Genomic DNA, 27,768 nt, shown 5'->3' with positions numbered 1-27,768 from the left:
ACCTGTTTTTTGATGTTAACACTTGTTTACTGAAGTACATTCTATACACCAGGCTTTCCCTTACATGGTTCTGTATAAAGCAGTTTATTTTACTCTACTTCATTAGAAATGAATACTAAATAATTTCTCATCACTTTAACTTCTTGATGTATTTCAGCACCATGGTAATCTTACAGAAAATACTTAACAAGTACATTTTTATTGCACATGGTGTAAGTTTTTTACTTTGTGACAAGCTTTTGCTACATAGCTCAGGCTGGCTTCAACTCATGACATTTCTAGTGCTGCTTCCTGAGTGCTAGAATGATAGGCATGTGCCCTATCCTAGCTTCAAATTGTATTTTCATAATATTTGTTATATGTTAACATTGCTTGTATTTTATGCTACTATCATCTTCAGTTAATGTTTGATGCTAAACATTGAGGTTTTAGGGTGTACCTAGTTTCTGGTTTCCCTTCTGAAATAAGCAGTTAAGACAGGGAGGAGTTTAAAGAGTAGCCACTTCATTTCTAATGTAGAAAAGTCATACCGGGAACCAGCAGAAGTGGGGAGAGCACCAACAAGAAGGTATGAAAATGCTATAAAGAAACCCCTTGGGGCTGGAGATAGCTCAGTGGCTAAGAGCACTCACTGGCTGCTCTTCCAGAGGTCCTGAGTTCAATTCCCAGCAACCACGCAGTGGCTCACAGCCATCTGTAATGAGATCTGGCGCCCTCTTCAGGCCTGCAAGCATATGTGCAGACAGAATACTGTATACACAATAAATAAATCTTTAAAAACAAACAAGGAAACACCTTACTTTGTAAGCTGACTTTAAAAACTAATTGCCAGACAGGAAAACCAATACTAAGATGCCCACAAAGAAGCATGTTTTAAAGATAGGGAATAGTTAAAACTTGGTGTTTTTGGCTTTAGATATTTATTTGTGCACAGATGCCTAAAGGAAGGTGCTAGGTAGCATCTGAATGCTCGTGCTTTATTGGCTAGGGTGAAATCCAGCAACTCCCAGCAATGCTGTTTCGCTCTCCCAGAGCTGAGTTTACAGAAGTGTGCTAGATAACCAGTTTCTTACCTGGGTGCTGACATTCAAATTCCAGTCATGGCTGCACAGTGAGCACTCAATCTTTGAGCCTTCTCTCCAGCTTATTTTTAGGTTTTGTTGAGACAAGGCCTCACATGGAAACCTAGGCCGGTCCTGAACTCAAGGAAATCCTCCTGCTTCCACCTTGAATGCTGGAAGCTTGAGTGTATGCCACCAAACACAACTAAAAATGTCAGGTTTTAGTAAAACTAAAAAGATTTACCTGAAATTCTTAAACACCACGTCATACCTTAATATACCACACCAATCACTTCCTATAGTGTTTAAGAAGAGAGCAGTGGTATTTCACAAGCCATCTTTTATTAATGCAATATATGTTCATAAACTCTAACAGTATTTTAAAATATACACTCTCTCAAAAGGAATATTCCACTAAGGAGAACAATAGATAACTTCAGGGTGGTCAGGTTTCACAGCACGATGCACAGAAATCTGCAGGTGTCCTGGGGAGCGGGGGCTTCACTCCTGAGCGAGTCGCTCAATGACACGCCGGTAGTCCTCCACCAGCTCCTGGAAGCGCTCTTCCAGCAGCTCGTGCTGCACGCTTATTTCTATCTGGTTCATCTGGTTGGTCAGCTCTTCTGGCCTCAGGCATTTCCTCATCTTGGCAAGATCTCTCTGCTTTTTCTAAGAAGCAAACAATTATTATTTTTAGACAAAGAGCATTTTCTTAAATAGCTATTTTAAGCCTTGAGTGTTAAAAATAATAGTAGCATGGATAGAGATGACTCGGCAGTTAAAAACACTCACTGTGCTTAGAGAGGACCTGGGTTCAGTTTCCAGCACTCACATGGCAGCTCACAACCACCTGTAACTCCAGTCCCAGAGGATCTAATCCCCTCTTCTGAAACTTTGCAGGCTTGTGCATAAACCCAAGCTCACACACATAAAATAAATTAAAAAATAATAGTGGCAATGTGCCCAATTTTTCCTATGCAGGTTCTTCATTAAGGAAACACAGGAACTACAAACCGTCTAAGGAGTTAACAAGACCCAGTACTTGGGTCAGTAGTGGTAAACACATACAAGTGGCCAGTGCCAGGCTCTGAGCTAGGAGTGACAGTGCACACTTAAAATCCCAGCACTTAGGAGGTAGACTTCAAAGACATCCTGGACTACATGAGACCCTATCTCAAAAAACTAATCAGGAACACAAACTATAAACAGTAACAAGTTGCCAGAGCTGGCATATAACTCAGCATTAGAGTACCTGCTTACTAAGTGGAGACACTCAAAGGTTTCTTAAATAAGATGCATTAATTGAAGATAATTGACATCATATAAAACTATTCTTATTTTACTGTAAAATGATTATTTGTGGTGATATTTTATGATGTAACAAATAAAGCTTGCCTAAAGATCAGAGCTAGCCACGCTAGTCAGCCATAGAGGCCAGACACTGGTGCCTCACACCTTTAATCCCAGCAATTGGGAGACAAAAGGCAGATGGATCTATGTGAGTTCAAGGCCACGCTGGACTACATGAAATTGATCCAGTCTAAAAGAGAAACAGAGCAAGGGTTGGTGGCTCATACCTTTAATCTCAGTATTTGGGAATCATACGACATTAATCCCAGCCCTAAGGAGGTGGAGACAAGAAGTGATGTGGCTGGGAAGAGAGGAGTATAAAGCAGGACAGTCACTGTGAGGAGCAGTCATTCTGAGGATGCAGTCTGAGAACAGGGTTGCCCCTTTGGTTTGAGCACTGGTAGAGGGAGGTAAGAGCTCTAGTGGCTGGCCGCTCTGCTTCTCTGATACTTCAGCTTTTACTAATAGCAGACTCAAAGTTTTATTATTAAGATCAAAGAGGATACATGCTACAATTATTTTTTATTTCTGAAAATTCAATAATGAAAGTTTAAATAATATATCATCATGATCAAGTAGAATTTATTCCAGGAGCCTAGACTGATCTATGAGAAAAAAAATCACATACTAAGTTCTACACATGTAACATTAAGTAGTATTTACTATTGAGTCTACTAGTTCATGACAGACATTTTATTAAGCCTTCCCCATTTTGTAAAAATTGACATCACTATGCTGAGGAGTTTGTAATAAGTAGCTGTAACAATTTTATGCAAGACATCTGTATCAGACTAATCCTGGCAGTGCTGATCAGGATGGGCAACAGCAGGACTAAGTCAGAACCTACTGAAGTAGTTCATGCTGAGAAAGCGGAAAGAGAGCAGTGGTCCCTGTCAGAAGTGAGGGGTGGGGCAGGACAGAAGGAAGCACTAGATGATGGGGAAGGATGAGAGTACTGCCAGCATGTCCACTCGCTCCCAGTACACGAACATCTCATGTTTTGGACAGAGTGTTCTAGATTACTGCATCAGTTATTTCACTACAGCAGGAGCTAGAGAGTTGGTGCTCACCTAGCATATATGAAGTCCTAGTGGGGTAAACTCCTAAACTCCAGCACCCAGGATGTAGAGACAGGAGGATCACAAGCTGAGGTCATGCTCAGTTACACAATTAGTTCAAAGCCAGCCTGAACTTAAAAAACAAAAAAAGACTTCATACAGAGATAAAAATTTTATACACACAAACACACACACACACACACACAACTCTGAGAGAAGTTATGAGATGGAGGGAAAGTTATGAAGGAGCTAAACAACTTGGTCAAGTTCACAGACATTGAGCCAAGAAGACAGGATTCAATCTCTTAACAGTCTGGTTGGAATTCTGAATTCTAAGTCTGTCTTTCAAAAGGCAATAAAAACTCAAACCACATTACGTCCATTCTATAACTAATAAATGACTCTTAAAGAGAACATATTTATAATTGTAGAATACCAGGAATCCTCTTGTCTCCAGTTTCCCAAGACCTCCTACCTATTACTAATCAGGGAGCACCACACTAGCATTTTTTGTGGGTTCTGGAGTTAATCTCAGGTTCTCACACTTGTAAGGCTTTACTCACGGAGCCAGTTCCTATTCCATACACATCAAGATTTTGAAGAACTTCTAAAGAGATTTTAATAGAAAGCATGCAAAAATATCTTGACAAATTGGAAAATCAAGAATGACAGTTCTAAACTGGGCGGTGGTGGTTCACACCTTTAATCCCAGCACTCGGGAGGAAAAGGCAGACAGATCTCTGTGAGTTTGAGGCCAGCTTGGTCTATAAATCTACATAGAGAAACCCTGTCTCAGAAAAACAAAACACAGTCCTATAAATAATGAACTAATATTTTCTTCTTTAGCAAAATGATTTGGACTCTCCTATATCTGTCACTGTCTAGCTCTTCCTTCTTAAGCAGTGACAGCATTATAATGGTTACAGGACTGGAGGGATGGATCAGTAGTTAAGAGTAGATACCTCAGCAGATACTATAGAGGACCAAAGTTCAGTTCCCAGCAACCATGTGAGCAACTTAACAGTCTCCTGTTAAATGCAGTTCCAGGGACTCCAACACCATGTTCTAGTTTCTGTAGGCACCTGTACTCAGATGTACATATTCTTCCAACACGCATACATAAACATAATAAATAAAAATAGAGCTGGAGAGATGGCTCAGTGGTTAAGAGCACTTGCTGTTCTTCCAAAGGACCCAGATTCAGTTCTCAGCAGTCACATGGCAGCTTACAACTGCCTATAACTCCAGTTTGGGGAATGCCCTATTCTTGTCTTTACTGGCACCAAGCATGCATGAAGTGCACACACATACATGAAGTCACTCACATACACATTAAACAAAACAAAAATCTTAAAAGTCACTTAATCACTTTCTCTCTCTCTCTGATCTTCAAAGTCTTACCTTGTAAGGGCTAATTAGTCGTTTTTTAATGTCCAGTCTGTAGCTTCTGTATTGTTCAGCATCACTCATGTCAGTTACGAGCAGTCGGAGAATTTCATAAACCCGTCTAGCATGTTGCTAAACAAATGAAACAAAAAAAATGTGAACATTTTCACACTAAAGAGAGACAGTTTTTCTAAAAGAACACAGAGTGTATATATATATATATATATATATATATATATATATATATATATATATATATTTTTTTTTTTTTTTTTGGTTTTTCGAGACAGGGTTTCTCTGTGGCTTTGGAGGCTGTCCTGGAACTAGCTCTTGTAGAACACAGAGTATATTTAATATCTGTAATAGGCAAAGAATTATGATGATTGGTAGAGGAAAAATAAAACATAGTCTTTGTTCTCAAGAAATGAGTAGCTTTGCAGGTAACAAATGACTGAGGTGTTCTAGGACATGATGGTAGCACAGCCGGGGAATGTGGGAAATGGTTGAAGAGTATTCTTGTGAGAATGAAAAAGAAAATTCAAGTGTTCTCCCTCACAGTCTCTTTCCTTCCAGCTGTGGACCTGGGGACCTAACCTGAGGACCCACATACCCAAGACCTACCAATGAGTTAATATCCCCAGCCTCTAGTCTGGATCCAAAGAGAGGAAAGCATTATCCTAGAAATGGGAGGGCACTGTGTGTAAATTTATGCACAAGCATATACACACAGAACACAGCTTGTTACTGCTGGAGGGAAAAAAACAACAGGAAGAAGACACCAGGGAAGGGACTGGTAGATACAGGGTTAAAAAACCAGACTCCAACCTGGTCACTATCAAGTTTTTCAATAGGAACAAAAGTGGTATGTACAAATTTCTAATTTAAGGAAATAATTTTTAAACTGAATACAAACAGTGCAAAAATGAGGGTAGAGAAATCAGTTAAACCACTAGGAGCTGTAGCTTAATGGTGAAACACTAACCCAGCATGCATGAGGTCCTAGAAGAAAGGAGAGAGGGGTAGAGGCAGAGACAGAGGGAGGGGAGAGGAAGGCGGGGAGAAGCTATGAAATCAGAGAAATGGCTCTTGCAGAAGACCTGGGATCAATTCCCAGCACCCATGTGAAGGCTAAAAGCCACCTATAACTCTAGTTCCAGGGAATCTGATGACCTCTTCTGACCTCTACAGGCCCCTACACACATGTGATATACATATAATAGGGTACATATACATACACAGAAAAATAAAATATTTTTAAAAGCTAAGCTATTACACTAGGCAATCTTCTCTTTCACTTAAAAAAAACAATAAACACAATGAACACATGAACTAAAACATAAGTAAGAATATTAGGGAGACAAGGGCTCTATAGAGTTGTGTAAGAAATAACTGGGGAAACTGAAATGGCAGGATTTTTATAGAGCAGAGAACAGAGAGGAAGGTGACCATCTAACTTGGGTCTAAAGGTTCAGGATTTCAACAGTTCAGCATATATGTAAGAGTTCCAATTATGTCTCAGGACAGCTAAAAAGACAGATTAAAGGGCTGAGGGCAAAGCTAAGTGGTAATGCACCTACCTATCTAGCATTTGGGTTCAATCATCAGATGGCAGTGTAAAATGGGGAAGGAAGGAAGGAAGGAAGGAAGGAAGGAAGGAAGGAAGGAAGGAAGGAAGGAAGGAAGGAAGGAAGGGACGAAAACGGTAGGGGGAGGAGATTAAACTAGATTAGCAAATTTTGGTACACTGAAGTCAGAGGGATAGTGTCTTTTCTGTTTGATACTTCAATTGTGAACTTATTTTGGTGGCAAGGTAGGACATGGGAATTCTGTGGGAGGACTATCTCAGCTTCCTAGAAGAGTCTGTGAGTTGAAATACTGAGTACTATCTAGCCAGGCAAATAGAGGAAGTATTTTCAATAAAAGGAATAATATTTATACAGAGACAGAAGTCAGATTTGGCATTCGTTAGAAATTGTAAGAAATTCAGCAAAGCCAAGAGCTTGCACAAAGTTGGAAGGAAGCTGAAAATAGCAAGGTGCAGGTAAGACACAATGAGCTCAGCATGCCCTACTCAGCAGTTTCCTTTTTTTTTTAAACCATCATTTGTTAAAAAGTGTTCATCTATATTTTAAAAGCCGAACTATTAATTACTCAGTAAATACAGGTTTGATATAGTAAATAGACAAATTATTTCTAAGTATATATTCTTTATTTTAAATAGGAAGTCATTAAAGGGTAGATGATGGAGTTTAGTTCACATTGTATTGCTGAAAGTAAGCAACAGATTTTTGGCTATAGTTCTTAAGCTCATGGAGAAAACTTTAGATTTGATGGTTTAGATGAAATCTCCCAAGTAGAATGAGAAAAATATGAGTATAAAGAAGTCTGCAGAAGAGTTACATTTAAGAAGCATCTGAAAGAATAGAAACTAGCTGGGCAGTGATAGCACATACCTTTAATCATAGCAGTTGGGAGGCAGAAGCAGGCAGAACTTTGTGAGTTCGAGACTAGCCTGTTCTACAGAGCTAGTTCCAGGACAGCCTCCAAAACTACACAAGGAAACCATGTCTCGAAAAAACAAAAGAAACAAACAACAAGAATAGAAACTAGCAGAAGTGTTATAATTAGGGTTAAAATGTGCATGGAAATCCAGGAAGACAGAGTCATGTGGATCTCTGTGAGTTGAGGCCAGCTTGGTCTACAGAGTGAATTCCAGGACAGCCAAGGATGTTACACAGAAACCCTGTCTTGAAACACCCACCACAAATGGAAATTCCATTAACTTTATTAGTTAATTATTTGAATGTGAAAAAAAGCACTGTCTTTCGCATGAAGTACCCTGACTCTCTTTCATGAATATGTACTAATATATATAACTTCTTTGACATCCCATGTTTTTCCTATCCATATATTTATGACTTTAAAATTTAAACAAATATACAGCATAAAAAATGGCGGCTAGTGAGATGTCTCAGTGGGTGAAGATATAAGCAGTCAACCCTGATTACCTGAGTTTAATCCCTGGAGCCCATGTGATAGAAGGAGAAAACCAATTCTAGGAAGCTGACCCTCTGACCTTCACACCTGATTGGAGGAAAATGTGTGCCCCCCAGACTCAAACATTGAAAACAAATGATAGAAAATGAAAATTATACATTTTTTAGCACCTTTCTACCAATACATCTCCAGGGATAGAATTACTTCACAGTTTAGTGTTTTAGGGCTGGAGAGACAGCTCCGAAGTTAAGAGAACTGCTGCTCTTTTGGAAGACCTGATTCCATTCTCCGCACCTACATGGTGGCTCACAACTGTCAGTTTCAGGGGATCGGATACCTTCCAATTTCCTCGGTACCAGGCACACACATGTAGCATAGAAGTACATGCAGGCAAAACATCAGACACATAAAATAAATCTTCCACCCAAAAAGCTTAATTTTAAAAAGACTTTACTGAATTTTCATATGGGGATGGTGGTGGTGGTGGTTCAAGTCTTGTACCAACGGCCACGTGAGAGGTCAGAGGACAACTGTTGCCTTTCCACCTTCACCATGTGGATCCTGGGGACTGAACTCAAGTCACTAGGCTTGGCGGCAAACTTCTTTCCCACTAAGCCATTCTGCCAGCAGAGTTTATCTTTTTTACTCATTTTGATCTGCTTATTATACTTAGTACAACAAAACAGGTATTCTCTTCTCCTTTATCCGTAAGGAAAATGAATACTTAGTACAATGTAATATATTCCCTCATCATTCTGTCATTAGGAATGTGAAGTACAAACCATAAACTAAACTGCTCTAGACAACAGAGCCACGTTCTAGACGTAGGCTTGAACCTGGCAGAACCTACACTTTAACCACTGTTGCTTCCCACACAGCTTAATGTTCCTTAAAAAATTTTTAGGTGTTTTCCTCCAACAAAATAAAATAAAAAATACCTTATTTATTTTGAACTTCTGCTGTGCTTGTATCGCCATATCTTCATTGAATCCTTGCATTAATCTTTCCCGGGAGAAACAGGGCAAATCTTGACAAAGCTTCACAAGCACGAAGTCTCTTAGTTTCACATAGCTTTTGGATGGATCTTCAGCTAAAAAAGAAAAGGAAAAGAAAGAAAAATATAGCACTGCCCTTACCCAACACAGTTCCACCATCATTTATAATCTCAGTAACATAGTAACATTCTGAAAAGAAAAGCATATTCAAAAGTTCCAATATTAAAGATCATTTCTGATAACTACTGTATTAAATAAAATGGTAGGTATGCTTTACAAAGACATTTATACTATTTATGAAATGAGAACTGCTCGTTTGCACATTTGTTGTTTGATTGGAATGTTACCACACGCACCTTCATTTTAACTGCAGGCAAACTAGCCATATTAACAAAATAGTCAAATTTCAAATGCATTCATTTTTTGATAGCTAAGAATTCCAAGGTCAACTATCACTTTCTCTCTCTCTCTTTTTTTTAAGGGACTGGGCCTAGTGACTCTTCTTTTTTTTAATTATTTATTTTTATTTTATGTGCATTGGTGTTCTGCCTGCATGTATGTCTGTATGAACATATCAGATCTTAGAGTTATAGACAGTTGTAAGCTGCCATGTGGGTGTTGGGAATTGAATCAGGATCCTCTGGAAGAGCACTGGGTGCTCTTAACCACTGAGCCATTTCTCCAGCCCAGCTATCAGTTTCTTTTAAAAGACCTTTTTTTGTTGTTGTTTTCTAGACAGGGTTTCTCTGTAGCTTTGGAGCCTGTCCTGGAACTCACTCTGTAGACCAGATTGGATTTGAACTTATAAAGCTTTGTGAATTATACATCTTCTATTATTACACTGTACCCACAACCGGCCCAAAAGAAATGTTAGAATTCTAAGTAAATGAAGACATTTCATGCTAACATTGGAAGACTCATTACTAAAATGGCCATCCTCTTCAAATTGGTCATTCAACCCAAGCTTAAAACTCAAGAACCTTTATTTATGTTTTCGAGAATTTGATCAACTGATTCTATGGCTTTTATGGATACACAGTGAGCATATATAAGCAAAACAATTCAGAGAAAGAACAAAGTTGGAGGACTTCTTTTTCTAAATTCAATGTAAAGATCAAGGTGTTGGTGCCACTAGCAACTCTACACCTCAAGGAAAAGAAAGGGAGACCACAGAGGCAGTTAGTACAAAAGCTCCAAGGAGACCAATGCACAACTCCAGGTTGATAAACAGGCCATATACAGAAGAGGAATAAAGATGGTTGAGTTAGGGGGGCAGGAGAACTACCCTTTCCAGAAGAACTTTAGCTCCAGGCAAGAGTAAGAACAACTGCCAGCAAAAGCACAAAGGTGTGAAAGATTCATCACCACAGGCAACTACATGACACAACCAGAAAAGCCACTCATCTGGATCAGACAGGACAAAGGAACTCTGAAGTGGGCCCCAGGACCACTGCAGCACTCCTTCATGCTGACAGGGAGAGGTAGAGAAAGAAGTATGTAGACCGTTCCACCCAAATAACAAAATTGCAGTTTCTATTTTTGTTGTAGAAGTACAAACCTTTGAGTTTATAATGATGCCTAGGTGAGGAGAAAAGTTCCTGTGAGGTATGCCACATGTTAGCGTGACTGGCTAGAGATAAGCTACCATCTGTTGACTGAGTACTCCAGATTCCACCTTTCCTTCTCTGCCCTCCCTCCTATTCCTGCTAACCTGGTCATACCTTGCAAACATCAATAAACTTGTTTACTCTGTAGCACCCAAGTGAAAAACAAGCTTTACAAATTCAACTTTTATACTGTATAGACTAAACTTTACATTACCATAAAAATCATATAAAAGTTATATAATGGTACATTAGAACAGACAGATTATTACAATATTTAATAAGCTATCATACTTTTGGTCAACCAATTTTCAGCAAAGACACCTCAGCAATTCAACAGGGAAATATACTTTTCAACAAACAGTACTAGAACAACTGAGAAGCTACATGAGGAAAGATGAACTTAACCAGAGTGTGTAGCAAACATCAGCCATCCAGCATTTGGGAAGCAGAGGAAGGAGGCACATCTCAAGTTTGAGGCCATCCAGGAGCTTGGTCCATTAGTTAGTTGTAGATTTCTGCATCCACTGTCAAATTTTTTTTAAATAGTTTTAAACAAACAACTACAAACTGATAATGTTTTGTTTGCGGCTTAATAACAGCGTCACACCACCACTTGTGCTTTAAGCTCTTTATTACAAGGGTCAGCTTAAAAATGTTCCTAAAATGATGATATCCAATAATTTGTGACGTTCTTCAATTTCCTTGGCTTTAATTATACAAAGAAGCTGGAGATGTAGCTCAGTTGGTAGAGTGCTTTTCTAGAATATACAAGGTCCTGATTAAATCCCCAGCACTGCTTTAAAAACCCAGCATGGTAATACATGCCTGTAATCCCACCACTTGTGAGGAATAAGCAAGGTTATCAGGAATTATACAAGTTCAAGGCCTTCTCTCAAAAACAGGGCTATGGGGCTTGGAGAGTGTCTCAGTGGGCATGAAAATCTGTGTTCAGGTCACACCACTCATTAAAAACCCAGGTGTTGGCCCCGTGCTGCTATAACTCCAATGCTTTGGAATGGAAAGCAAAGGCAAGAACATCACTGGGGCCTGCTAACTGCCCATTTGGCTTCAGAGGTTCAGTAAGAGACTGTCTCAATGGAGTAAGGTAGATAATGATGAAACAGGACATTCAACATTCTCCTCTAGTCTCTGAATGCATATGCAAAAGCACATGCACTTAGCATACATACATGTGTATACACCATACATAGACTACATTCACATAAAATATATTTGAAGATAAAATTTGCTTGAATATAAATCAGCTTGCCAGACCCTGGTGGCACATGCCTTTAATTCCAGCACTTGGGAGGCAGCAGAGGCAGGTTGATCCCTATGAGTTTAAGGCCAGCCTAGTCTACAAAGTGAGTTCCAGGACACCCAGGCTATTATACAGAGAAACCCAGTCTTGCAAAACAAAAAAAACAAAAAAACAAAAACAAAAAAAAAAACAAAACCCAAAAAGTCATCTTGTAGTATTAAGTGTTCTACCATGTTTAAAAGCCTATCTGTATTAATATTACATTAAAATATTTTAAAGAAAATGAGATAACACAAATCAGCCAAGTATATAAAAGTCCACATTAACATTTTAAAAATTTGTATAACCCATTTTAGAACAAGGGGCTTTAAGAATAAATATTAGTTGTTAATATACTATTGGTAGATTAAATAATGCTGAAAATCAACTTCTACTGTCCAATGAAACAAATTGTAGATTCCATCTATATTCTGAGAAATATTCAAATGCTATCCCTCTAGAAACTGACAGCCTCAAAATAAAGACAGTGTATAATAATAAGGAACTGTCTGCCAATAAAGCTGAAGCAAAAATTAAAGTGGACAGAAATTGCATCTCAAATATGTATCCCCTGAGAATAGAACCCAAGCAACCAATGATTAAATATTAATTATAATTATTTCTGCCAAAATGTTAAGGAAGCAAAGGCCACCTCAATACTAACACCCTGGATTTCAAAGGCAGACCCAAAGCCTACAGAAAAGCCACTAAGTTAAAAATATAAAATAATGGAGAAATAGACAACTAAATAACTAGAGCATAAAATTCATTAAGTTTTTTTTTAATGCTAAAAGGACCCTGTATGGAACCTAAGAGAAACATATTAATGAGAGCAGCTAACGAAGCATTTTTAGCATTTTGTAATGCCAAGATATGTGAATGCTGAAAATAAAAAGGTCGATACTCAGTTGTCAAATTCAGATGTCCTTTTAGCATGTTTAGCTTTTCTCTTTAAAGACTTCAGTTTCTAATGAATCATAGCAATGAATAAAGGATACTATTATTAATGACTCTTCACTGAGATTTAAGAAAGAAAATTCTTTATCTGCTAATTGGTGCTAAGTATCAAGGACTTTATTGGCTAGAATAGAGAGAAAAAAGTAGTTAAGAGGCTTCAGAGAAACAACCCTTGCTGGCACATTACCCACTAGAGGAGACAAAGACTACTTATGTGAACTCCAGATTAAAATCACCAAAAATGTCCCCTCATGTAGCACCAAGCCCAAGCTGCCAGTGAACAGAAGCTAGCAACTTTGGCTCAGCTCAAAGCAGTGACAGAACTAGCTATACTGTCCTGATCATATTACAGGTCACAAAAAGTAGTGGTGTGTGTCCCTTAATAGCTTCTGATATAAGGTAAACTGAGTAATTACTTGCTTATCGCTGATGTTTCAACTCCTTTTGACAGCAGTGAGTCAGAGGAAAAGATAAGTCAATACTGTAAATGTGGAACTCCCTTTTAGAACGCTGATCTGGTAGAGCTCAATGGTAGAATGTTTCCTAGCATGCACAAGGCCCTGGGTTTGATTCTCATCACAGCAGAAACAAACAAACAAAAAAAACCTACATGCGTTCCCTCTAGTTATTTGTTTAAAGCATTTAAAGAGCACCCATGCATTAATTTTCATGTAAACCAGAATTCTCTAGACCGTAGTTGGGGGAAAGGTTAAATATTAGTTAAGAGAAGACAATTCACTATTCTGACAGCTCTATTTTTTCTTCTTGAGCAAGCAAAATCCACATATTTTATGAAAAAAAAATCTGCCCGTTAGCTTATTTCATAAGTTTTCGAGTCCTATAGTCAACATTTTTTGTTGCTATTGCTTTTTTAAACAATGATAAAACTTTAAAACATCATTTTAAAACAGGTTACTGTTTTAGAGCATGTTAAAATCTGAATTTTAGAAACCTGGTGTCTAAGTCAGTTGTGATGGCATAGGTCTTTACTCAGCAGTCAAGGATGAGTTAGGAGGTTCTCAAACTCAAGGCTTGCCTAGCTTACATGACGGAAACCAATCTGAGCAACACAGAAATCAGGTCAAATAATCCAAAATATATATCCTCATTTATGTACTTATTTTGAGGCATTGGGGATCAGACTCCCAGGCCTCATGTATCCTAGGTGAGCATTTTACCGTTCAGTTCTACTATATCCTAATTTCATACTTAAGCCTTTATAAAATAAACATTAATATGTAACTTGGATGTGAATATCTTGTACAAGGAAGCAACTTTAACTGAAATGGATGTAACCAAAAGATTTTTGAGAATTTTTTCCCTTTCATCGTCATCTTTTGGGGGGGGCTATTTTTATAGTTTACTATTTGGAATCCTTAATTTGAAAATCTATTTTAGAAATCTGAAATTTTGAATATCAGGTTGGTACTTTAAAAAATCTTGAATTTTGAAATTAGAAACAAAACAAAAAGTTTGGGGGGTGGGGGCTACTCCAATCAATCTAAGTTCAGTCCTAGCACCCACATCCAGTGGCTCACCGCTACCTCTAACTCTAGCTCCAGGGATCCAATGCCCTTTATGGCCACACACACTAAAATAATCTTCAATTGTGGACTTCAAATTTCCAGATTGAGGATGATCAGCCCTATAGACCACACATGAAGGGGGAAAAAGAGTGACTCCCAGGTTTTTTAAAATTTGATTTACTCTTTAATCCCAGCACTCAGGAGGCAGAGGCAGGCGGATCTCAAACTCTCAATCCTCCTGCCTCAGCCTCTTGAGTGCTAGGATTATAGGTACATGTGCTACAACATCTGGCAGTGACTTTCAGTTTACTCAGCAACAACAAACCTGAACATTACTCAGGCCAAGAAAATGACATCTGCTGTGTAGTGACGCACACCTTTAATACCAGGACTGGGACAGTAGAAGCAGGCAGATCTCTACAGTTCCAGGCCAGCCTGGTCTACAGAGTGAGTTTCAGGACAGCCAGGGCTAAACAGAGAAACTGTCTCTAAAAAAACAAAAAACAAAAACAATAGCAGCAACAACAAAAGTATCCTCTATTAAGGAACTGTTACTCCCCCCCACACTATGATTTAAAATTAATGTGCAGGTATCTTCTAAATGATGAAAATGTTTGCCAAATAAGCTGAACAAATAAGTTATATCATACTTGCAATGCATTTATGTCTGACCAGGATTTCCCCAAATATATATTTACTTCACTATTTTTAATTTGTTCACTTCAATTAGGAATACAGTCCAATTTTCATAAAAGTGTATGGTCTAAAATATAACCTAAAGGCAATCTTCAGTCCCCTAAAGGCCCCAGGAGAATGCTAGCACTTAAGACAGAAATAAAACTATTAAGATGTTTGAGAAAGGCTCTTTTAGTAACATAAAATTTTACATACCTGTAATATCAAGAACTGAAGGAGATGCAATGTAGTATCTATGAACTGTTTCAAGAAGTTGAGCACCATGGCCCTGACCTTGAAATGGAGTCAGTATCAGCATCTGACTATAGTAAAGAAATCATTCTAAATTAAAACATCACATCATGGCCAGTTAAGAGATCAAATTATGATAGTATAAATGTTGGTGCTTTTTAAAAATCAAACTTCAAGAAACTGAAAAATTACTAGCATACTCAAAATTGGTTTCCTCTGCCAGACAGTTTCAAAGAAAACAATAAATCAGTACATAGTCAATGAACGGTGATTTTTTTTTTAAACAAATCAACACTACTATAACAAGTATTGGAAACTTCAGCAGTTCCTTCTGAAATAAAGACAAGGCACGTGTTATACTGCCAATTACCTTACACGTGGCCGGGTTTTGTCTGGGTACACATAGTAATTATAGACTGTCATGTAGCCTACGGTCGCAAAGAGCGTAGCTCCATCCTTATTATACTTCTCAAATCTGCAGATAAAACAGAAAGCCAAGCAGGTCAATTACAGTCGCGCTCCCATGCAGTGTCCATTTTCTTTTCCATTCTCTGACTGAATTTTCAGTGTCAGCAAGCTACTCTGTGAGGGCCCAATGGGTACACCTGCTATGTTCTGAATGTACAATTCACTTAATTGGTGTGCAGCAACTTGGATAAATCAGACCTCTTTACATCACTTCAGTGCACTTGCCTATTATAAAGATGAATAGGTGGCAAGTAAAAGAAAACACAGGCAAAGCTCATTTTACTGTTTAAGCCTACATTCAGGGCCCTAACAGACAACAGCATTTAATTCAGCTCTATTCTCAAGTCCCCCAAAGCATAATGAAGGCAAACTCAAGCCCCATAAACAATAGTTTTTCTTTCCTGGGAAAAATATCATTATACTGTCCCCAATAATTGGGCTGCCACAATTAAAAAGCTGGCTTTGTGGAGGTAATAAGGTCCACTGTTGCTTTAGAACTGTACTTACACTAGAAAGTAGTGCCATCTTTCATCATCCACGTCAATAAAGCTAGCAGTTTCAATAAACCACATCAAAAAGGTCTGAAGCCTTTCATGATATTCTCGAAAGCCTCTACATGTCATGTCAGCCTAGGGAAAAAGCCAGGAAAAGTCAGGTGAAACTCATCACTGAGGTAAGTGAAAGTCTGCAGAGCACAAAACTATCTACCCTGTGGGAAACATTTACAAGACTCAGGTTAAATATGTACACAAACATACAGTAAAAACAGAGCTGTTTTTAGTGTCAATAGAAACCATTTTTTCTGATGCTAGAATTATTGAATATACAATCCTATACAGGTTCCAGGCAAAGGAAAATATTTCTTTTTACCTTATAGATCTGAAAAGTAAAGTTTTCTCCTCCTGTTGGACAAGAAACTGAGTATGTATGGAGTAGGGTTCCAAACGGCTTGAAATCAGCTTCCTTTTCCAGCAAAGAAAGAAAATCATTTGTGTTTGTGCAAAACCCAGGTGGGATGATTTGTCTGATTTTCCCTTCAACATCATCTGCCTGAAGAATAGAGGATGAAGAACAAAAATTAACAAATTTAGTTTTTAGGTGAAAATGTTTTATTTCTTTCTTTTTTTTTTTGTTTTTTGTTTTTGTTTTTGTTTTTGTTTTTTTTTTTTGAGACAGGGTTTCTCTGTGGCTTTGGAGGCTGTCCTGGAACTCACTTGGTAGTCCAGGCTGGTCTCGAACTATGCTTTATTTCTTTAAGATGGACAAAACTGGTTTAAGTGTAGTGATTAATCCCAGCACTCAGGAAGCAGAAGCAGATGGATCTCTGTGAGTTTGAGGCCAGACTGGTCTACAGAGCAAGTTTTAGACCAGCCAGGGAGAGAACCCATGTTTTAAAACAAAACAAAAAAAATTTTAATGGACAAAATCAACAACTACCACAACAAAAGAAGCAAACAATGCAGTGAAATGAGAAAGGTTAGGTTTTATATAAACAGATTACTCTCAAGTCTGAGATAAGCACTAACATAAAAATGCACTAGAGGAGGCAGGCGTCTAATGGGGAGTGCAACCAACAGGCAAATTTTAATCTCTGAGTTTAATTTTGTTGTCCAGTCTTTTCTCTTTTATATGATCACAAATCCAAGTCTATGAAAGTTGTCACATTGTGGAGTGCCATTTAGATTTTTAACATCGTACAGAAAATGATTATTACCTACCACCCTTCAAGACAACCTTAAGCCAAAACAAAAGGTTGATTATTATTATATACATGTCAAAGAAACCATGTTACCCAAGACATGAAAAGATCACCAGCAGCAAGTGGTAAGGCTAGATAGTCTGACCAAATGAATAGCAAAGTAGACAGATAAGATCCTCATATGCTACATTAAGATGATAATTTTTAAAGTATCTCCACTTAGGAAATACAAAAATCATATGAATGGTTACATTATCCACCCATCTCCACAATGTGACAACTTTCATAGACTTGGATTTGTGATCATATAAAAGAGAAAAGACTGGACAACAAAATTAAACTCAGAGATTAAAATTACCCTTGTTAAACAACCTCAATGAATGAAAACTATCAGCTGAGCAGACTTCATAATCCTTTTGAAAACCCCAAAGACCACTTGATTGAATACATTTACTACTTCTCTTTGACCATGAATATTTGATGAAGTCTTACAATAAAGTATTACTGCTTCTCACCAGGCAATAAAACTTAATGAATTGGTCTCAACTTAACAAAACCTTATCCTTCAATACAGTCCCTAAAAGCCTGACATTACATTCAACAAAATGAGCTTGCATTCTATTCAAACTTTTTCCTGAACAATGAGGCCAGGTTTTTACTTAATGGAGTTTGCCGTGAGTTCAGCTGTAATGTTTGTATTGTATCTATTTCCACAAGGACTGACACAAGAACACTTTGTGTTAACTTACTAAGCAGCTCTTTCATACCGTTTACATGCATGATGGGTATTAGTTCTAAACCAAGACCCTTGCTACTTAGCATTCAAAACAGGGAAATTAAGATGCTTAGGACAAAATACACTACAAAAGGCTAATACAACATGCTACTAATTCCTATCCTTTCAACCATCTTTTAACTAAGTAGGAGCAATGCACCTGCAGATGAATGGTACTTTATTATCATTGAGTTACATTTTAGGATAGAGATACAAGGACGCGGAGCTTATCATAATTGAGTTTTATTTTCAATGCTTTGGTACCAACATTTACATATGATTTATTTATGGTCATAAAAATAAGCTATTACTTAAAATATGGCTTTCAACATTCTGGTTAACAGTGTATTTCTAAAGTGTACAGCAGTACTTGCAAGTCATCCTCAATTGCAAGTAAACTAAGTTTGATAAATCTACTTTATTTTAAAAATACATATGATTTGATAAATATTTTCCCTGGAACTGTGCGAAGAGATATCCAATTTTCAATAATTGCATGAGAAAGTATTTAAAAAAAATAATTGCAATAGATTTATGTAGTAATTAAAAAATATTGATGGGTAAAACAGCACAGTGTAATTGTAGTTCTGGTTTTTAAATGTCAGGAAAAAACACAATTAAAAAAAACTCTTCAGGGCAACCTAAACATTGTGATTTTAAATTTTTAAACTTGTGGTTTTAAACCTTACTTTCCTTATGTCGTATCTCGGAAGCAAGGCAGAGCTACAGAAACACGATGAGTCACTTTACCCATCTTTCATCTAGAAACCAACTTCAAAGATCTCTGTAATGTCTAGGTTTCAAGTCACAATTCTGTTGAAAGGTAAACTACCCTCAAATCCTACCTTAAACAAATTGAAAGAATACTTAACTTTCAGTATTCAAAGATATTTACTCAATAAACACCTTTACATACAATCTTGTTTGTGCACCATGCATGCCTGTGCCCAGGGAGGCTGGAAGAAGGAATCAGATGCCCTGGAAATAGACTTACTGGTGGTTGTGAGTCACTATGTAGGTGCTGGGAATGGAACTTAGGTCCTCTACACAAGCAGCCAGCACTTTTAAGCACTGAGCCATCTATCCAACCCTTTGAAATATTTTAAAGAACACACTTTCTCACCATGGCCATTTAGAGTTCCAATGTCCTATGCTTTATTACATGAGAAAATGTTCCTATGGAACAACTTTTGCTTTTCTTTATCACTGCACAAAGCAATGTGCCTGAGAAAAACTAGTAATATGTTATAATATTTAATTTTCTTTTAACTTATACATATTTGGAAGTACAATAATCTTTCTAGTATCTTATCTTAAGCAGCACTGTTTGTCTTAAGTTTGTCCCTGGTGAGTTATTTTTGAGGTTACAATTAAAGGCATGTTAAGTAAGTGGAACATGCAATTCTTTACTTGGCTTATGAGTCACAAGATTTAGCATATTACTATAATTCTAAGACTATCTAAGATATGCTACAAGAAGCAAAAGAAGTTGTTTCTTGTTAATTTGCTTCCCTTCTCCCTTTCCTTGTCTCAGTCCTTTGAGACAAGGTCTCTCTGTGTTGCCCTGGCTGTCCTGAAACGCACTCTGCAGACCAGACTGGTCTCAAACTCAGACATCTGCCTGCCTCTGCCTCCCAAATGCTGTGATTAAAGGCATGTGCCGCCACCACCAGATTTGCTCACTCTCATATTGTGATATTTCAGCTTTAAATGGCAGGTAAGAGGATCCCACCATCAAGGCCAACCCAGGCTATATGAGTTCAAGGTGAACCTGGGCCAGTTAGTAAGAATCTGTCTCAAAAAAACAAACAACAACAGAAAACCCATCTGGGGATATAGCTCAGTGGCAAAGTGCTTGCCTAGTGTATGAAAAACCCTAGACTCCATCCTTAGTACTTTCCTAAAAAGAAGTTAAAGATAACAAGAAACAAAAATGCTTTCCTCTGTCAAGTTCAATCCTCATTAGAGGACAAGAATAAAATAACTAGAAACTCATAACTAATACAACCTCCCTGTACATCTCATGTTCTCTATCAACTCTCTCCCAGAAATGCAACTAGAAAGAGTTTATATACTCCTTCATTTAGAATGAAATTACCTCAAAAGACAGAGGAATTAAAAAAGCAAAGGACAAGCAAAGATGAAAACATCAATGTCTAAATAATCAAGTTGGTTGTAAAATAATGACCAGTAAAGAGGTTTCTCTGGCATCTTACCTGTGCTACAGAATTTTAGGTACAACTGTAGAACTCAGCTTGGGGGAAAAACAAGATGATAAAAGATTAACGAAAGGGAGTAGTGAGATGTTCATCAGGTAAGAGTGCCAGTCACTAAGCTTAGTGACCTGAATTCGCCTCCCAGGACCCGTAAGGTAAAAGTAAAGAACTAACTCTCAGAAGTTTTTCTCTGGTCTCCATGCATGGACTCTGGCACATGTGTGCCCCCAACACATACACATATACATAGGCATGCAGATGTAAAAAAAAAAATGAATATAATAGCAAAACTGCAATAAGCAAATTAACTTTTGCTATTCACACCTTAAGAACATATGCTTGTTTTTTTGCTTTTTTGTTGTTTTGTTTTGTTTTTTCTGTTTTTTGAGACAGGGTTTCTCTGTGTAGCTTTGTAGACCAGGCTGGCCTCGAACTCACAGAGATCCACCTGCCTCTGTTTCCTGAGTGCTGGGATTAAAGGCGTGCATCACCACCGCCCAACTAAATCTTCTTTTTTTCAAGACAGAGTTTCTCTGTATTGTTTTGGAGGCTGTCCTGGAACTTGCTCTGTAGACCAGACTGGCCTTGAACTCACAGAGTTCAACGCCTGGTCTTTTTTTTTTTTTTTTGAGATAGAGTCTCAACTGCAATGTTCTGGTTTTATCTCCCTTCTTTCACTTTAACCCACTATAGCAGGTTCTCTGCAAGCCACAGTTTTGTTTTGTTTTGTTTTGTTTTGTTTTGAGACAAGGTCTTAAACGGCCCAGGTTGGCCCCAAACTTGCCATGAAGCTAAATATGGTTTTTAACTCCAGAACTTTCTACAAGCCCCCCACTTTCAGGATGCTGGGATTACAAGCATGTACACATGCCAGCCTACCTTCTTAAAATGTGAATTATATTGTATAACCAACTCACCACCTATTTAAAACCTATAAAGGCTACTATTCTTGCCTCTTAGCAATACCTTATCCTTACACAGAAAATTCCAAGGCATTGCATAATCTAATTTGCCAGTCTCTTCAACCATCCCAGCAAGAGTTCCAATACTCTCTGAATTTATTATATGTTTATGGTAAATGCTCCAAGAACAGAGAATGTTTCATTTACTATATTCCTGGCAGCAGCGAAAGACCTAAGTGTGGTTCCCAGCATCCACACTGGGTGGTTCACAACTGCCTGTAACTCCCGCTCCAAGGGATCCAAAGCTCCTTTCTGATCTCTTTGGGTACCCACATTCACATGCCATACTGACTTGCAGACACACTACATAATATACATAATTAATGGGGAGGAAAAAGGACACAGGAAGTTATGGGGAATGAGTATTATTGCTGCAAACTGAAACAGAATAAGCCAGCCTACTATATCTATATCAACTACCATTCTTTAAAAAAAAAAAAAAGGAAAGGGATCTTTCCTTAACACTAAACAAATGATCTTTGACCATGAAGCAAATAAGTAACCCTACAAAAACACTATATAAGATTGATTGATTTCTTTTTGTTTGTTTGTTTTACGAGACAGGGTTTCTCTGTGGCTTTGGAGGCTGTCCTGGAACTAGCTCTTATAGACCTGGCTGGTCTCAAACTCATAGAGATCTGCCTGCTTCTGCCTCATGAGTGCTGGGACTAAAACCATGCACCACCATGCTTTTTGATTGATTTCTTATACTTAACACAGTACTTCTTAATGGAAACCCTGGTTTTCAGAAATGGAACAACTGGAAGTTAATACAAATAGCTATTTTCACTACGTGCAGTATTTGAAAGATTTATCAATAACCAAGTCAATAGTTCTCATGGAAGAAATCAATTTAGTACTATTAGCTTCAACATTACAACACACACACACGCCTCAAATGACAGTGATTTTGTACTGCACAAAGGAAAACATTAGCTGTATTTGAAATCAGAATACTTATGAAATATTTGCATTCTAGAGAAATTTAACTATAAGAAAATCTCATTACTGAAAACCTCTATTTTAATAATTTATTCAATGTTAGTTCAGATGGAATTTAGTTGCAAACATTTACTTCTCACAATTGCAGTATTATTCACAATCATCTTTCTATCAGCAAAATTAAAAGAAGATTTCAAGAAATACAAACTATCAGGTAGAGCAAATACTAAGTACAATTACATATTATTTTTCTGTCAAGCTTGGTAATTTTAAGCATGACCGAGAAGTACATGAAAAAAAAAAAAAAAAGAACAAGTAGTACTCAAAATACTTCTAACACTAATATTGAATATATATATCCTTTTCTTTCTAAAACTAATTACTTTATTATTGTTCTGTGTATGAGTGTTTTGTCTGCATACATGTGTGGATGTATGTATACTGTGTGTGTCTGTGCTTACAGAGACAAGAAAGGGAAGAAAGGGTGTCAGATCTCCTAGAACTATAGTTATACAGACCATCCTGAGCTGCCTTGAGGGTGCTTGGAATGCAACCCCAGTCTTCTGAAATAGCAGCCAGTGCTCTTTTTTTTTTTTTTTTTGGTTTTTCGAGACAGGGTTTCTCTGTGACTTTGGAGGCTGTCCTGGAACTCACTTAGTAGTCCAGGCTGGTCTCGAACTCACAGAGATCCGCCTGCCTCTGCCTCCCGAGTGCTGGGATTAAAGGTGTGCGCCACCAACGCCCGGCCAGCCAGTGCTCTTTAACTTGTAAGCCACATGTTGAGCCTGCGACTGTTTCTTGATATATTTGAGGCAAAAGATATATCAGTTACTCTGCACTGACCTTTACACATTGTATGCATGTATTGAAATACTATGTTGTATCCCATAAATATATAAAATCTATTATGAAAGCCAGGAGGTAGTGGCACACACCTTTAATCCCAGCACTCGGGAAGCAGAGGCAGGCGGATCTCTGTGAGTTCGAGGCCAGCCTGGTCTACAGAGTGAGGTCCAGGACAGTCTCCAAAACAATACAGAGAAACCCTGTCTTGAAACCACCCCCCCCCTAAAACATCTAAAAATTAAGACTATTTCAGGCTTCTTTCATGCTATATAGACATTATATATCATTACATTAAACACACCAATACATTATTTTTATATAGATTGTTAAGAAGACCCTTACAATGATACTTGTAAGAGCATAAAACATGGGAGAAGAGAAAAAAACAATCAAGAGGATAAAAATCAGAAGTAAATTTATGGTGGCAGCACATGCCTTTAATCCCAGCACTCAGGAGGCAGAGGCAGGTGGATATCTTTGAGTTCAAGGTCAGTCTGGTCTACAGAGCAAGTTCCATGACAGTCAAGGCTATGTTAAAAAAAAAAACAAAATAAAATAAAAATAAGTTACAAGCCTTCAGAAAGCTGTCATCTTGCACATCTACAATCAAAACAAAAGCCAGTAAGTAAAGATATGCTCATTAAAGTGAAGGTTTTCATAAAGAAGATTCACCCATGAGATGAGCAGACTCAGGGTTATGATCACAGGGTTATAAAAGACACTGGAAAACACCTCCTAGGCTGGGCGGTGGTGGCGCACGCCTTTAATACCAGCACTCAGGAGGCAGAGGCAGGCGGATCGCTGTGGCTGGGCTGGACCAACAGCCTCCAAAACAAGAGAGAAACCCTGTCTCATAAAACAAAAAAACAAACAAACAAAAAAACACCTCCTTTATCTGACAGCAACAACACTGCAATTATGAAGCAACAACATTGCCATTTCTCTCCTCTTCAGAACCTTAACACTTAAGACTTCTGTTATACTCAAGTAGAAAAGTGAAAATATATGTATTTCTGTTCTTACCTCCACACAGTCAAAGTTCTCATCAACTTTAGATGCATATTCAACACGGAACATTGTTGACAGGCTACCAGCAATATAGTACAGCAGGATCTTCAGACCTTTGTAACCAAAAGCAGTTTCACTGAGATGAAAAGCAAAAACAAAAACCAGCCAAAATGAATTTTTGCCAAATCTTCAAACAGTATTACCTATACACATATAAACAAATTTAAAATCTTAAAATTGCCTGTGAAGTTAAACTATACTTGCTTAAAAAATTAGCCAGGCAGTGGTGGCACATGCCTTTAATCCCAGCACTCAGGAGGCAGAGGCAGGTGAATCTCTGTGAGTTTGAGGCCAGCCTGGTCTACAGAGTGAGTGCCAGAATAGGCTCCAAAGCTACACAGAGAAACCCTGTCTCAAAAAACAAAACAACAACAACAAAAAATTAAAGGAACATTCACAATGATACTGGACTCAGCTTCATGTAAAAAAAAAAAAAAAGAGAGAGAGAATCGAGGTGCCTAATTCAGGAAAGCTGTTTGGGTTCAATGAGTATGTTAAACAACAGTGAGTACTGTTATACATTACCTACAGTTACTATGCCTGCTGCTGCTGCTGCTGCTATTGACTAGAAGGCATTTCAGATGAGGTAAGTAGCATTAAGCCAAGACCTAGCTAGGCAAACAGGTAGCCTTGGGCAGGTCCCTTCAGCATACCACTTGCTTTATCACTAGCACCATAGCTGTTCAAAGTAGTGACAACACCCAGCCCTTCTGGGAATTCCAACTCTGATCTCTACTATCATAAAGCACTGATATTCCCTTCTCAAGAGTCTTGGGGGAGGGAGCCTCAATTCTAAAATATCTGGATCAGAAGAATCTACAGACAGTCTGGGACTGGAGGGACTCAAAGTAGGAAGGAGGTTTTTTGGTGAGAGTAATAAAAGCATCTAAAATTGATTATATGGATGAAATTTATCTCAGTAAAGCTGGTTTTCATTCATGTTTTTAAATGAATTATTTTATTTTTTAGACTGATCTATTTTTTTATCATGTGTGTGCCTGCGTGTAGGCAGATCCCTGTGAGTACAGTACCCCAAAAAGCCAGGAGAAGACACTGGACACTGGATGCCTTGAAGCTGGAATCAGAAGCAGCTATGAGCTGTCCAACATGGATGTTGGGAATTGAGCTTAGATTGGATCCTTTGAAAACAGCAGTAAAAGCACTCTCAACTGCAGATTCAAGTTAGCCCCTAAAAAGTAAATTCTTAAAGAGTACTTATAAATAAGAAACAGTTCCAAAACCAGGCTGTGGTGGCTCATGCCTTTGATCCCAAAAGCAGGTAATCTCTGTGAGTTCAGGGCTAGCCTGGTCTACAGAGTGAGTTCCAGAACAGCTGCCAAGGTTACACAGAAAAACCCTATCTCAAATGATTTCTGTCGAGGCTACCAAAATATGTTCATTCTAGCAATTCTCCAAGTAGAAGAAAAGAGTGGTAATAACTCTAGCACAAGGACTATGACATGCTTGGGTTGAAAGTACAGAGTCATCACCATCATATGACTGTTACACACTACCCAACTTAGAATAATGATATATGAGCACACTATTTGCAGTGATACTATACAAATCGAAAAGATGAACATGAAAGTCATTAAGAAGCAATATCTAGAAACTAGATTTCATCCACTGAGATATAACCGAAGAGAGTTTGTTTTTTGATCATGAATCAGTCTATCACTGAACTATACTCTCAGTCCTGGAGATTATTTTTAATAGCAAAAAGGTAAGAGTAAAATAAATATCCCTCTGTTTAAAAATCCAAAGGAGAATATTTTTATACTAAAACAAAACCTGTTAAAAATAAGAAACATTGATATTTTAGAGTCTATATATAATATCTGATTACTGATATTTAAAAGTTCATAAAAAGCCTAATCTGACATTAAAAATAGATATAAAATTTGTTCCATGGAGAGTCATTTTTCAATTTAAAAATACATTTGAATAATTAAAAGTCTGGTGGTGATGGCACATGCCTTTAATCTCAGCACTGGGGTGGCATACAGGCAGGTCTCTGAGTTCAAGGCTAGCCTGGTCTATTGAGCTAGTTCTATGACAGCCAGGGCTACAGAATAAGAGCCTGTCTCAAAAATTAAAAGTCAAAAGACTCTTTAAATTTTTTAATTGAATCTAATATAAACAAATGAATAATGGGAAGTTCTTCCTTCTATAAAAGCATAAGGCATTGGGTTAGAAAATTCCTATCTTATCATAGTAAATACTGATTAGACAGGAATCTCTAATGGATGCTAAAACTACTGCAAGAACATCTTCAGTCTTTTTTTTTCTTTCTTTTTTATGTTTTTATTTAAATTAGAAACATGCATGCTTCAAATGTCAATCCCAGCCCCCCCCCCCCACTTCAGTCTTTTTTTTTTGGAAACAGGGATTCTCTATGTAGCCTTGACTGTCCTGGAACTCACTATGTAGACCAGATTGGCCTCAAACTCACAAAAGATCCACTGGTATGTGCCACCATGCCTGCTCAGGCATCTTCAGTCTTTAGAGCATCTTCCCACAACTACTTATAAATTACAAAAGGATAAAACTTCAACTGTATAGTGGAAACATCCTCCAAACTCCTCTAGGTTAGCTAAGTTACCTCAGCAAACAGTGGAACAAACTACATTTATGGACCTCCTAGCCTAGTGACATTAAGGATACAATACTACCTTTGTTGTAGAATTGAAAAAACAGGCACTACTGAATTTGTAAGAAACAAATTCAAACCGAGAGTTCTATAAAGAGTCTATACAAAACTGTCCATTATACAAAACAGAGGCTAAAAAACTTCAAATGAGAAGAGAATGAGGAAGTGCAGTGACTAAATGCAAAGACATTCAAAAGGAGACTTTGAAAAGTTATTGGAAAATGACTGGGGTGGTGGTGCATGCCTTTGATCCCAGCACTCGGAAGGCAGAGGCAGGGGGATCTCTGTGAGTTCAAAGCACACCTGGTCTACAGAGCAAGTTCCAGAACAGTCAGAGCTACACAGAGAGACACTGTTTCAAAACAACAACAACAACAAAAAGTTACTGGAAGATATATTTAAAAATATGTTGTAAATTATGCATATTAGAAAATAGTACTATATCAATGTTAAGTATCTTAGATTCTCATAATTTTGCCATGGTTACCATTCTTTTAGGAGATGATACTATTATTTAGGCTAAGTCTCAACACTTAGCATCAAGATAGGTAATTGTTAGGTGCATACATTGCTCATCCGGAAGACCCAAGTTTGGTTCCCAGCACCTACTTCAGGTGATTCATGAATGCCTATAACCCCAGTTCCAGGGACCAGATGCCCTCTTCTGTCCTCCACGAACAATGCAACCATTTGTACATACCCACACATGTACACATAATTAAAAATATATGTACATAATTTTTTAAACTTTTTTTTGGTTTTTCGAGACAGGGTTTCTCTGTATTGTTTTGGAGGCTATCTTGGAACTTGCTCTGTAGACCAGGCTGGCCTCAAACTCACAGAGATTCACCTGCCTCTGCCTCCCCAGTGCTAGGATTAAAGGCATGCACCACCAATGCCTGGTAGTTTTTAAAAACTTTAAGACAGGGTCTATGTAGCCCTGGATATCCTGGAACTCACTATGTAGACCAGGCTGGC

At 37.9% G+C, this 27,768-nt stretch overlaps 1 protein-coding gene across 2 annotated transcripts in view; it reads right to left on the bottom strand.

The window, feature by feature from the left end:
* Positions 1–1,384: 1,384 nt before the first annotated feature.
* The window catches only part of Hat1 (histone acetyltransferase 1), a 43,561-nt gene continuing 17,177 nt past the window's right edge, over positions 1,385–27,768 (bottom strand). For both annotated transcript variants that reach the window (XM_005065163.4, XM_040745562.1), the window contains exons 4-11: positions 24,096–24,216; positions 16,503–16,682; positions 16,140–16,261; positions 15,535–15,639; positions 15,129–15,235; positions 8,791–8,942; positions 4,871–4,987; positions 1,385–1,730 (exon numbers count right to left, since the gene is read on the bottom strand). In XM_005065163.4, coding sequence (XP_005065220.1) covers positions 1,563–1,730; positions 4,871–4,987; positions 8,791–8,942; positions 15,129–15,235; positions 15,535–15,639; positions 16,140–16,261; positions 16,503–16,682; positions 24,096–24,216 — 1,072 coding nt within the window. In that variant the 3' untranslated portion in view covers positions 1,385–1,562. The remainder of the gene's footprint in view (positions 1,731–4,870; positions 4,988–8,790; positions 8,943–15,128; positions 15,236–15,534; positions 15,640–16,139; positions 16,262–16,502; positions 16,683–24,095; positions 24,217–27,768) is intronic.

Source organism: Mesocricetus auratus, unplaced genomic scaffold, assembly GCF_017639785.1.
Source record: "Mesocricetus auratus isolate SY011 unplaced genomic scaffold, BCM_Maur_2.0 Super-Scaffold_100004, whole genome shotgun sequence".
In the NCBI taxonomy this organism is placed as follows: domain Eukaryota; kingdom Metazoa; phylum Chordata; class Mammalia; order Rodentia; family Cricetidae; genus Mesocricetus; species Mesocricetus auratus.
The sequence above is the reverse complement of the archived record's forward strand: the minus strand, read 5'-3'. Positions and strand labels throughout refer to the sequence as shown.